The sequence below is a fragment of the Salmo salar genome, chromosome ssa12 (genome assembly GCF_905237065.1).
Source record: "Salmo salar chromosome ssa12, Ssal_v3.1, whole genome shotgun sequence".
Classification (NCBI taxonomy): Eukaryota; Metazoa; Chordata; class Actinopteri; order Salmoniformes; family Salmonidae; genus Salmo; species Salmo salar.
Genome location: NC_059453.1, coordinates 19,435,963 through 19,449,772, shown reverse-complemented (window position 1 = coordinate 19,449,772; position 13,810 = coordinate 19,435,963). Strand labels below are relative to the sequence as shown.

Here is a 13,810-nt window from a genome sequence, read left to right as displayed (position 1 = left end):
AGGGAGCCTGGGATATCTCCTGCCAGATGTGTTGACTACTCACTGCTGGGATGTGTTTGAGGTTCTTAAACGAGGGTGTTGGCTAAATGTTAGCTGTGTATTAGAAACCCTCCTCAAGGCAATGATCAGGCCTGGGCCTGTATCCACAAAGCGTCTCAGAGTAGTAGTGATGATATTGGATCAGGTCCCCACCTGTCCATATAATTATATTCATTATGATATAAAAGGGTAAACTGATCCTAGATCAGCACTCCTACACTGAGACGCTTTATGAATACAGGCCCTGGGCATAAAAGTGCTTCGGAACCTGTGATAAGAAAGAGTGTCTTCAGAAACGGTTCTCAAGGCCATTATCATTGGTAGTCTACCTCCAGTTAATACACTATCATCAACAGTATTCTACATCCAGTCAATACACCATTATCATAGTAGTCATCCTCCAGTCATTACACCATTATCATCAGTAGTCATCCTACAGTCAATACACCATTATCATCAGTGTACTTCCAGTCAATACACCATTATCATCAGTGTACCTCCAGTCAATACACCATTATCATCAGTGTACCTCCAGTCAATACACTATTATCATCAGTAGTCTACCTCCAGTCCAAACATTTAAAGCTCTTCCTTTTAAATGTCAGGAGCAAAGTTTAATGGAATCTGAGTCATTGCATGTCAACAAAGTAGCAGTTAACACTAAGGGCTCTATTCAATCCGTATTGCGGATGTACAGCTCAGCGTTTAACACTATAGTGCCCACAAAGCTCATCACCAAGCTAAGGACTCTGGGACTAAACACCCTCCTCTGCAACTGGATCCTGGACTTCCTGACGGGCCGCCCCCAGGGGTGGGTGCTTAGTCCCCTCCTGTACTCCTTGTTCACCCACGACTGCGTGGCCAAGCACGACTCCAACACCATCATTAAGTTTGCTGACAACACAACGGTGGCAGGCCTGATCACCGACAACGATGAGACAGCCTATAGGGACGAGGTCAGAGACCTGGCAGTGTGGTGCCAGGACAACAACCTCTCCCTCAACGTGACCAACACAAAGGAGATGATCGTGGACTACAGGAATAAGAGGGCTGAACACGCCCCCATTCACATCGACAGGGCTGTAGTGGAGTGGGTCGAGAGTTTCAAGTTCCTTGGTGTCCACATCACCAACAAACTATCATGGTCCAAACACAAAAAAAAAATCTACAGCTGCACCATCGAGAGCATCCAGACAGGTTGCATCGCCGCCTGGTTTGGCAACTGCTCGGCATCCGACCGTAGGGCGCTACAGAGGGTAGTGCATATGGCTCAGTACATCACTGGGGCCAAGCTTCCTGCCATCCAGGACCTATATACTAGGAGGTGTCAGAGGATGGCCCAAAAAATTGTCAGACTCCAGCCACCCCTGTCATAGACTGTTCTCTCTGCTAACGTACGGCAAGCGGTACCGGAGCGCCAAGTCTTGGTCCAAAAGGCTTCTTAACAGCATCTACCCCCAACCATAAGACTGCTGAACAGTTAATCAAATGGCCACCCGGACTATTTACATTGACCCCCCCCCCCCCCCTACAAATGACCTCAACTAACCTGTACCCACGCACATTGACTCAGTACCGGTACCCCCTGTATATAGCCTCATTATTGTTAATTTATTGTGTAACTTTTTTGTTTATTTAGTAAATAATTTTCTTAAAACTGCATTGTTGGTTAAGGGTTAAGGGCTTGTAAGTAAGTATTTCACAGGTCTACCTACACCTGTCGTATTCGGTGCTTGTGACAAATTACATTTGATTTGATTAAGTTCAGCATGATTTCCCTGTTGACGGGATGCCTATCCCTAAGAATTAAAGGCAATGTTCCCACAATAGAGCAGACTGTATTCATGGTAAATACTGCATATGCCGACTCAATCGGAAATTACATTTCTATCTGTAACCCTTCAGCGATGCAGAATGTAAAGAGCCCTAATAAAGTTTCTCTAGATTGATCTGTGAGGACAAGTAAAGTGCTAAACAGTCCCGTCTTTGTCTTGTCTTCCTCAGGAGCGTGAAGGTGAGGACCTCCACTTCAAGCCCTGGTACCCCAGCCACCCAGCCCACCCTGTCAGACCTTATGCCCCAGAGGAAAAGGCCTCGGCTGGGATTGATGACCTGGTGGTGCCCTCCAAGGCTCCATCCCCGGACCCCTTAGAAACCCTGGGCGACATCCACACCCGCACCCACCAGCTCCAGGACGATCCCACCTCCTACTTCGTCCGCACTAAAGCCGGAGCCCTCTGCTTCCGCCAGGGGACAGAGGTCGCCACCCCCAGGGATGACGCGGCACGACCCGGGGGGCCTACTGTGACTGGTACTGAGGTAGGATCTCGAGCAGGCTCCCCTGGGCAACGTAAGCCCCTGGCGGTCCTGAACCAATCCCACCAACAACCACTCCATCCGTCGTCCTCCGGCACCTCCATGCCTCCCAAGGCCAAATCAAGAGGACGAGGAGGCAAACGTCTGGTAAAATGTGTGTGTCGGCCGGGGTGGCACGGGCCCTACTGTGGGGTACCTACCATGGTCTACCACTCTAACCTGCCCACTAAGGAAAGACTGACGCCCAGAGAGAGACCCAGGAGGGTGATCAATGCCATCAACGTGAACCATGAGTTTGATCTTCTCCACGTGAGGTTCCACGAGTTGGCCCATGCTGTGGATCTGTTCCTGGTGTGTGAGTCTAACTTCACCGCCTACGGAGAGAGACGACCACTACGGTGAGTGGACATAGCTATATATGCATCTGTCCGTCTGTCTGGCTGGCTTTGTGTCTGTTTGCCTCCAACTTCACCTCCGACGGAGAGAGACGACCACTTCGACGAGTGGACAGGATGATGAGATGGCTGGCTGTCTGTTTGTCCATCTGGCTGTCTATCTGGCTGGCTGTCCATCTGGCTGGCTGTCCATCTGGCTGGCTGTCCATCTGGCTGGCTGTCCATCTGGCTGGCTGGCTGGCTTTCCATCTGGCTGGCTGGCTGTCTGTCCATCTGGCTGGCTTGCCTTCTGGGTGTCTGTCTTCGTCTCTCTCTCCTGAAAGACTTGTTTAAGTGTATCTGTTGATACAGTCTGTATCTGTCCCTCCCTCCAGGTTCCTGCGTCTCCTCCTGAACGGAACCTACGACTACGTGCGCCACAAAATCCTCTACGTTTTCCTAGACCACTTTCCCGACGGCGGGCGCCAGGATGGCTGGATCGCTGATGACTACCTCCGTACCTACCTGACCCGCGACGGCATGGCCAGGGTGACCGGATCACGCGCCGACGACGTCTTCGTCATCAACGATGCCGACGAGATCCCCGCCCGCGAGGGACTTCTTTTCCTCAAGCTGTTCGACGGGTGGACGGAACCGTTCGCCATCCACATGAGGAAGTCGCTCTATGGGTTCTTCTGGAAGCAGGTAGCCTAGAGCGTTAGAGGTTACAGGGGCGGGCTTGTTAACAGAAGGTTGCTGGTTCGAATCCCAAACCAGGCGTGAAAAAAATCTATCCTGTGTAAACTTGATGGACAATCAAGTTTTTTTATCTTATCTTTTCGAACAGGATTTGAGCCGACTGCTAGAGGGTTGTTAGTGACAGATCCTAGAAAGATAAGATCTCTATTGGATTCCACTCAAACGATATACAGTGCCTGTTAAGTGCTATGGTTGGCTATTAGGATCACTTAACCCCCTAAAACTGCTTACTGGTGTGTGTATGTATCGGAAGGGTTGTGTGTACCGTGCATTCGGAAAGTATTCAGACCCCTTCACTTTTTCCACATTACAGCCTTATTCTAAAATGTTCCTTATCAATCTACACACAATACCACATAATGACAAAGCAAAAACTGTTTTTATTTGTTATTTTAGCAAATCTATCAAATATAATAAACTGAAATGTGACATTTACATAAGTATTCATACCCTTTATCCAGTACTTTGCTGAAGCACCTTTAGCAGCGATTACAGCCTCGAGTCTTCTTGGGTATGTTGCTACAAGCTTGCCACACCTGTATTTGGGGAGTTTTTCCCATTCTTCTCTGCAGATCCTCTCAAGCTCTGTCAGTTTGGATGGGAAGCGTCACTGCACAGCTATTTTCAGGTCTCTCCAGAGATGTTCCATCGGGTTCAAGTCCGGGCTCTGGCTGGGCCACTCAAGGACATTCAGAGACTTGTCCCGAAGCCACTCCTGCGTTGTCTTGGCTCTGTGCTTAGGGTCGTTGTCATATTGGAAGGTGAACCTTCATCCCAGTCTGAGGTCCTGAGCACTGTAGAGCAGGTTTTCATCAAGGGTCTCTCTGTACTTTTCTCCGTTCATCTTTCTCTCTATACTGACTAGTCTCCCAGTCCCTGCCGCTGAAAAACATCCCCACAGCATGATGCTGCCACCACTATGCTTCACCGTAGGGATGGTGCCAGGTTTCGTCCAGGTGTGATGCTTGGCATTCAGGCCAGAAAGTTCAATCTTGGTTTCATCAGACCAGAGAATCTTGTTTCTCATGGTCTGAGAGTCCTTTAGGTGCCTTTTGGCAAACTCCAAGCGGGCTGTCATGTCCCTTTTACTGAGGAGTGGCTTCTGTCTGGCCAATCTACCATAAAGGCCTGATTGGTGGAGAGCTGCAGAGATGGTTGTCCTTCTGGAAGGAGCTCCAGGAACTCTGCAGCTCTATCTGAGTGACCATCGGGTTCTTGGTCACCTCTCAGACCAAGGATCTTCTCCTCCGATTGCTCAGTTTGGCTGGGCGGCCAGCTCTAGTAAGAGTCTTGTGTTTCCAAACTTCTTCAATTTAAGAATGAGAGGGGCCACTGTGTTCTTGGGGACCTTCAATCCTGCAGAATTTTGGTACACTTCCCCAGATCTGTGTATCGACACAATCCTGTCTCGGAGCTCTACAGACAATTCCTTCGACTTCATGGCTTGGTTTTTGCTCTGACATGCACTGTCGACTGTGGCACCTTATGTAGACATGTGTGTGCCTTTCCAAATCATGTCCAATCAATTGAATTTACCCCAGGTGGACTCCAATCAAGTTGTAGAAACATCTCAAGGATGATCAATGGAAACAGGATGCACATGAGCTCAATTTCAAGTCTCATAGAAAATGGTCTGAATTCTTATGTAAATAAGGTATTTCTGTTTTTGTTTTTTGCAAACATTTCTAAAAATGTGTTTTCGCTTTGTCATTATGGGGTGTGTAGATTGATGAGGAACATTTTTTATTTAATACATTTTAGAATAAGGCTGTAATGTAACAAAATGTGGAAAAGTGAAGGGGTCTGAATACTTTCCAAATGCCCTGTATCTGTGTGCATGTATCAGAGGGGTTGTGTGTATGTCTTAATTTAATTTAAAAATTTGTTTTTAATTGTACCTTTATTTAACTAGGCAAGTCGGTTAAGAACAAATTCTTATTTTCAATGACGGCCTAGGAACAGTGGGTTAACTGCCTTGTTCAGGGGCAGAACGACAGATTTTTACCTTGTCAGCTCAGGGATTCGATCTTGCAACCTTTTGGTTACTAGTCCAACTCTCTAACCACTAGGCTACCTTCCGCCCCTTAATGTGAGGGGTTGGGCGTATGTATGTGTTAATATGAGGGGTTGGGTATATGGGTGTGTTAATGTGAGGGGTTGGGTGTATGGGTGTGTTAATGTGAGGGGTTGGGTGTATGGGTGTGTTAATATGAGGGGTTGGGTGTATGGGTGTGTTAATATGAGGGGTTGGGTGTATGGGTGTGTTAATATGAGGGGTTGGGTGTATGGGTGTGTTAATATGAGGGGTTGGGTGTATGGGTGTGTTAATGTGAGGGGTTGAGTGTATGGGTGTGTTAATGTGAGGGGTTGGGTGTATGGGTGTGTCTTAATGTGAGGGGTTGGGTGTGTATTAATGTGAGGGGTTGGGTGTGTATTAATGTGAGGGGTTGGGTGTGTATTAATGTGAGGGGTTGGGTGTATGTATGTATTAATGTGAGGGGTTGGGTGTATGTATGTGTTAATATGAGGGGTTGGGTGTGTGTTAATGTGAGGGGTTGGGTGTGTATTAATGTGAGGGGTTGGGTGTGTATTAATGTGAGGGGTTGGGTGTATGTATGTGTTAATATGAGGGGTTGGGTGTATGGGTGTGTGTTAATGTGAGGGGTTGGGTGTGTGTTAATGTGAGGGGTTGGGTGTGTGTTAATGTGAGGGGTTGGGTGTGTATTAATGTGAGGGGTTGGGTGTATTTGTGTGAGTGTGAGGGGTTGGGTGTATGGGTGTGTGTTAATGTGAGGGTTTGGGTGTATGTATGTGTTAATGTGAGGGGTTGGGTGAGCGTATGTGAGGGGTTGGGTGAGCGTATGTGAGGGGTTGGGTGAGCGTATGTGAGGGGTTGGGTGAGCGTATGTGAGGGGTTGGGTGCAGAAAAACACTCATCCATATATTTATTATGCACATATTCTTATTCATTCCTTTACACTTGTGTGTATAAGGTAGTTGTTGTGAAATTGTTAGATTACTTGTTAGATATTACTGCATTGTCGGAACTAGAAGCGCAAGCCTTTCGCTACACTCGCATTAACATCTGATAACCATGTGTATGTGACCAATAAAATTTGATTTGATTTGATAAATTCCTTCTCAATAAAGTATGACCTTCTTGTTCTAGCTGGGGTCGTTGGAGGTCGTGTCGGGATGCACGGTCGGAATGCTCCGAGACGTCTACGATGCCGATGGGATACGTCTCCGGCGCCGGGAATACTACACCATGCCCGGTTTCAGGAAGTACGAGAACGACACGGGTCACATCCTGGTCCAGTGGGCCGTTGGAAGCCCCTTCCACTTTGCTGGGTGGCACTGTTCTTGGTGCTTTAGCCCTGAGGGCATCCATTTTAAGCTGATCTCGGCCCAGAACGGGGACTTCCCGCGTTGGGGCGACTATGAGGACAAACGGGATCTGAATTATATTCGGGATCTGATCCGGACGGGGGGTTGGTTCGATGGATCGGTGCAAGAGTACCCCCCCTCGGACCCCAAAGAGCACATGTACGCCCCAAAGTATATGTTGGAGAATTATGAGAAGTACCTGTACCTTCTGGAGAACCCGTATGTCAAACATGATAAAATGATTGAAGGGTAACGAATTCGAGGGGGGGTAGAGAATTGAAGGAAGTGAATGGGTAAGGAAGGAGGGCCCCTGGGACTCACAAGGGGGAGGGACATGGAAACAAAAATTAGCACTCTTCATGGGTGAAGGATACAGACGGAAGGAAAGCCTTAGCACTGATGGGGAAGGATACAGAAGGAAGGAAAACACTGACGTTGGAAGGATACCTAACGCAAGCTCCAAAAAGTCCTTATTTTTGGGTAAAAGGGAACATTGGAACAGCTTTGGGGGGAACAGCTACTGACAAAATAGTCCTCCCTAGAAACGCTCTCTATATCAACCTCTGAACCTCACCTACTACTTTCCTAGTTCTGACTGACAGACAGGCCTTTATGCTGGGTTGGTACGGTGGGGGCAGAGGGACAAAACAGGCGAATCGCAAACCTGTGGAAAAAGGAAGCAAAAGATGACATTTTTGTTTCTGTTGATGTTTACTTCATCATATCGTCATAGCGACACAGACACTCCCTCGTCCCGTCGGGGAATTCTCACTCACTGTTGGATACCTTCCTGTTGTGTCTTTAGTGACCCACTGCTAACACACACACACACACACACACACACACACACACACACACACTTTCTCCTCTCATCATATGTGAGTTAGATATAGTGCAGTCTGTGTATTGCTTTCCTATGGTTAATATTTGGCTTGCTTGCAAATGAACTGACAAGAGAAAAGCCTGAATCATTGTAGAAACTCTTGGTTAACTTTACACACATGGAATGGGACTTCTGCATCTGTTGCTGCAAACCGCTAACACTCTGTGAGGTGTGTGTGTGTGTGTGTGTGTGTGTGTGTGTGTGTGTGTGTGTGTGTGTGTGTGTGTGTGTGTGTGTGTGTGTGTTTGTGTTAATCTGTGTGCATGCGCGCACGTGTGCACTGGGGTGTGCGATCCTGAAAGGTCAGAACACAATATGTGTGTGTGTATAACTGGGTGACAGTCCTCCTCTGTAGGCAGGCAGACAGGCAGACAGGCAGACAGGCAGACAGGCAGACAGACAGACAGACAGACAGACAGACAGCTCGTAATGAATGATGAAGTGATGTCGTCTCCATAGCCTTTTGTACAGCACAGCAGGAGGTGTATTGTTGTTCTATGTGGCCTATAAAGACAAAGATTTAAACAAAAAATACTGGTTGACTCTCTCTCTCTCTTCCTCTCTTTCGGTTTCTCTCCCTTGCCTTCTCTACTGCATCCTTCTCGCTCCGTCTCCCTCCCCTCTGTCCCTCTCTCTTTCTTTCTCTTTCTTACTCGGTCCGGTAAAAAAAAGGTCACTTGATTGCTCGAGCAGAAATGTGCCGCCCACGTTGCCATGGTAACGAGAGAGGGGGGGGGTGGCGGAAAGGGAGGAGAGGGAAGAGAGACGGGGTGATGAGGGAGGAGGGTGAGCTGCGTTCAAGTTAGGTCACAGTCTTCAGAGAGAAAGGGAAGGAAATCTGCAGCAGCACTGATCCGTATGTTCCCTTCTTTTATCCTCAGGAGAATGTAACTTAACTAAATGTAGTTTACTCCTCTGACTCGTTTATCTCCCTTCTTTCTCTCTCTGGCTCTCTCTCCCTCTCCTTTCACTCTCCCTCCCCTCTTCCTTCTCTCTCCCTTCCTTCTCTTTCTGTGTGTCTCTCTGTATCTCATTCATTCTCTCTCTTACTCCCTCTCCCGCTTCCTTCTCTCTCTCTCTTTCCCCTGCATCCTCCTATCTCTACATCTCTCCCTACAGTCCCGATTGTATAGACAGATCATGGTGCTTGATCATGCAGACTCTTGACTAGGCTGACTAGAGCCCAGCCCTAGCTCTCTCTCTGATGTTACCGTGGTGATGCCCTGCCTCTTCAATAGACGGAACCCTTGTGGGGGTAAACAGAACACTGAGGCACGGTGGGCATTTGATGTCAAATCCTAGTCCGAGACAGAGATAAAGAATTATTGATTTTAGTGAGATAGGATGTGTCTCAAATGGGATCCTATTCTCTACATAGTGCACTATGGGACCTGGTCAAAAGTAGTGCACTATATACAGTTGAAGTCGGAAGTTTACATACACTTAGGTTGGAGTCATTAAAACTCGTTTTTCAACCACTCCACAAATTTCTTGTTAACAAACTATAGTTTTGGCAAGTCAGTTAGGACATGTACTTTGCATGACACAAGTCATTTTTCCAACAATTGTTTACAGACAGATTATTTCACTTATAATTCAATGTATCACAACTCCAGTGGGTCAGATGTTTACATACACTAAGTTGACTGTGTCTTTAAACAGCTTGGAAAATTCCAGAAAATGATGTCATGGCTTTAGATGCTTCTGATAGGCTAATTGACATCATTTGAGTCAATTGGAGGTGTACCTGTGGATGTATTTCAAGGCCTACCTTCAAACTCAGGGTCTCTTTGCTTGACATCATGGGAAAATCAAAAGAAATAAGCCAAGACCTCCGAAAAAAATGTGTAGACCTCCACAAGTCTGGTTCATCCTTGGGAGCAATTTCCAAAGGCCTGAAGGTACCACGTTCATCTGTACAAACAATAGTACAAAAGTATAAACACCATGGGACCACGCAGCCATCAAACTGCTCAGGAAGGAGGCTGATTTCTCCTAGAGATGAATGTACTTTGGTGCGAAAAGTACAAACCAATCCCAGAACAACAGCAAAGGACCTTGTTAAGATGCTGGAGGAAACAGGTAGAAAAGTATCTATATCCACAGTAAAACGAGTCCTATATCGACATAACCTGAAAGGCCGCTTAGCAAGGAAGAAGCCACTGCTCCAAAACCGCCATAAAAAAGCCAGACTATGGTTTGCAACTGCACATGGGGACAAAGATCGTACTTTTTGGAGAAATGTCCTCTGGTCTGATGAAACAAAAATAGAACTGTTTGGCCATAATGACCATCGTTATGTTTGGAGGAAAAAGGGGGAGGCTTGCAAGCCGAAGAACACCATGCCAACCGTGAAGCACGGGGGTGGCAGCATCATGTTGTGGGGGTGCTTTGCTGCAGGATGGACTGGTGCACTTCACAAAATAGATGTCATCATGAGGAAAGAAAATGATGTGGCTATATTGAAGCAACATCTCAAGACATCAGTCAGGAAGTTAAAGCTTGGTCTCAAATGGGTCTCCCGAATGGACAATGACCCCAAGTATACTTCCAAAGATGTGGCAAAATGGATTTAGGACAACAAAGTCATGGTATTGGATTGGTCATCACAAAGCCCTGACCTCAATCCCATAGACAATTTGTGGGCAGAACTGAAAATGTGTGCGCGAGCAAGGAGGCCTACGAACCTGACTCAGTTACACCAGCTCTGTCAGGAGGAATGGGCCAAAATTCACCCAACTTATTGTGGGAAGCTTGTGGAAGGCTACCCGAAACGTTTGACCCAAGTTAAACAATTTAAAGGCAATGCTACCAAATACTAATTGAGTGTATGTAAACTTCTGACCCACTGGGAATGTTATGAAAGAAATAAAAGCTGAAATAAATCATTCTCTCTACTATTATTCTGACATTTCACATTCTTAAAATAAAGTGGTGAATTTTAACTAGGATTAAATGTCAGGAATTGTGAAAAACTGAGTTTAAATCTATTTGGCGAAGGTGTATGTAAACTTCCAACTTCAACTGTATGGAATAGGATTATAATTTTTTTAAATCTTTATTTAACTAGGAAAGTCAGTTAAGAACAAATTCTTATATACAATGACGGCCTACCCCCGGCCTCCCAAAACCCAGACAACGCTGGGCCAATTGTGCACCACCCTATGGGACTCCCGATCACGTCCGGTTGTGATATAGCCCGGGATCAAACCAGGATCTGCAGTGACGCCTCTAGCACTGAGATGCAGTGCCTGAGCCTGCTGTGCCACTCGGGACCCCACCCCCCATTTAGAACGCAGACATACATTCCAGGAAATATACTGTGAGTTTGGTTACAACCTCAGATTCAAACAAATACATTTGCAAAGATAATACAATATCTACTGTACCAGGAATAGAACGACATTGATTTTTACCCTGAATCTGGATACTGTCGGTTTTCCATATCTCCCAAATTCTCTTAGGTCATCAATGGGAAGTAGAATGAGAACGGCCATTTTACTGCAGGCTCTGTTCCAATCTGGCCCTCGTACCATCATGGTCACCTAATCATCCCCAGATTCCAATTGGCTCATTTGTCCCCCCTCCTATCCCCTGTAACTATTCCCCAGGTCGTTCCTGTAAATGAGAATGTGTTTATAAATGTGACTATAAATAAAAATAAAGAGATAGCCTTGACCTAACAGCACAGCTGTGACCAAACTAACACATCACCTCTACCTCTATCTAACTGGTCTAGTGTAGTGGGATGATAACACCACCTCTATCTAACTGGTCTAGTGTAGTGGGATGATAACACCACCTCTATCTAACTGGTCTAGTGTAGTGTTGGATGATAACACCACCTCTATCTAACTGGTCTAGTGTAGTGTTGGATGATAACACCACCTCTATCTAACTGGTCTAGTGTAGTGTTGGATGATAACACCACCTCTATCTAACTGGTCTAGTGTAGTGTGGGATGATAACACCACCTCTATCTAACTGGTCTAGTGTAGTGTGGGATGATAACACCACCTCTATATAACTGGTCTAGTGTAGTGGGATGATAACACCACCTCTATCTAACTGGTCTAGTGTAGTGTTGGATGATAACACCACCTCTATCTAACTGGTCTAGTGTAGTGTTGGATGATAACACCACCTCTATCTAACTGGTCTAGTGTAGTGGGATGATAACACCACCTCTATATAACTGGTCTAGTGTTGGATGATAACACCACCTCTATCTAACTGGTCTAGTGTTGGATGATAACACCACCTCTATCTAACTGGTTTAGTGTAGTGTGGGATGATAACACCACCTCTATCTAACTGGTCTAGTGTAGTGGGATGATAACACCACCTCTATCTAACTGGTCTAGTGTTGGATGATAACACCACCTCTATCTAACTGGTTTAGTGTAGTGTGGGATGATAACACCACCTCTATCTAACTGGTCTAGTGTAGTGTGGGATGATAACACCACCTCTATCTAACTGGTCTAGTGTAGTGTGGGATGATAACACCACCTCTATCTAACTGGTCTAGTGTAGTGTTGGATGAAAACACCACCTCTATCTAACTGGTCTAGTGTAGTGTGGGATGATAACACCACCTCTATCTAACTGGTCTAGTGTGGGATGATAACACCACCTCTATCTAACTGGTCTAGTGTAGTGTGGGATGATAACACCACCTCTATCTAACTGGTCTAGTGTAGTGTGGGATGATAACACCACCTCTAACTGGTCTAGTGTAGTGTGGGATGATAACGCCACCTCTATCTAACTGGTCTAGTGTGGGATGATAACACCACCTCTATATAACTGGTCTAGTGTAGTGTGGGATGATAACACCACCTCTATCTAACTGGTCTAGTGTGGGATGATAACACCACCTCTATCTAACTGGTCTAGTGTAGTGTGGGATGATAACGCCACCTCTATCTAACTGGTCTAGTGTGGGATGATAACACCACCTCTATCTAACTGGTCTAGTGTAGTGTGGGATGATAACACCACCTCTATCTAACTGGTCTATTGTAGTGTGGGATGATAACACCACCCCTATATAACTGGTCTAGTGTAGTGTGGGATGATAACACCACCTCTATCTAACTGGTCTAGTGTAGTGTGGGATGATAACACCACCTCTATCTAACTGGTCTATTGTAGTGTGGGATGATAACACCACCCCTATATAACTGGTCTAGTGTAGTGTGGGATGATAACACCACCTCTATCTAACTGGTCTAGTGTAGTGTGGGATGATAACACCACCTCTATCTAACTGGTCTATTGTAGTGTGGGATGATAACACCACCTCTATATAACTGGTCTAGTGTAGTGTGGGATGATAACACCACCTCTATCTAACTGGTCTAGTGTGGGATGATAACACCACCTCTATATAACTAGTGTAGTGTGTGTGGTGGGGTGGTTAGCCGCTAGTGCAGAAGGAAAGTGTTACTCTCTCTATATATTCATTCTCTATTCACTCCATTCATTGTTGAATGATTACATGGAATAATTAATACAACTTGATCTGAGACTTCCAAGGAACTTTAAAGCCCAGGTGGCCGTGTTGTGTGTTTAGTCCCCGTCGTGATGCAGTTGGGTTAGCTCAGCCCTCAGGCTCCCTGTCTGGGGCTGGTTCTGCACATCTGGTTTCAAGTGTGTGTGTGTATGTGTGTGTGTGTTTGTGTCTGTGCGAGCGTGTACATGTGTGTGAATGAGTCATTGCCAGATAAGGTGTCTGTCTGGACTATGTTACTTCACAGGAATTTTATTATACCCTGTATCATCATGTTGAAGTTTGTCTTCAGAAATCCAGAAATTCAAATCCCTGGGTTTTCTGAGATAGCAGTCCGCCCGGAGTCTGCCCATGTCAACAGTAGTGCACTATATAGTTCATAGGGTGCTATTTGGGATAAACCTCTAGTCAGGTGGGAGTCAGATGAAGGGGAGAGAGAGGGAGGAATGGAGGGAGGAAGGGAGGGGCAGAGGTCTGGGTTGCAGGGGGTCAGTCACAATGATTCTTTATTTCTTCCTTCCCTCTCTTTCCATAAGG

At 46.2% G+C, this 13,810-nt stretch overlaps 1 protein-coding gene across 2 annotated transcripts in view; it reads left to right on the top strand.

The window, feature by feature from the left end:
- Positions 1-9,337, top strand: part of LOC106590738 (beta-1,4-mannosyl-glycoprotein 4-beta-N-acetylglucosaminyltransferase-like) — a 74,621-nt gene extending 65,284 nt beyond the window's left edge. For both annotated transcript variants that reach the window (XM_045690987.1, XM_045690986.1), the window contains exons 5-7: positions 2,044-2,753; positions 3,125-3,434; positions 6,658-9,337. In XM_045690987.1, coding sequence (XP_045546943.1) covers positions 2,044-2,753; positions 3,125-3,434; positions 6,658-7,128 — 1,491 coding nt within the window. In that variant the 3' untranslated portion in view covers positions 7,129-9,337. The remainder of the gene's footprint in view (positions 1-2,043; positions 2,754-3,124; positions 3,435-6,657) is intronic.
- Positions 9,338-13,810: the final 4,473 nt, after the last annotated feature.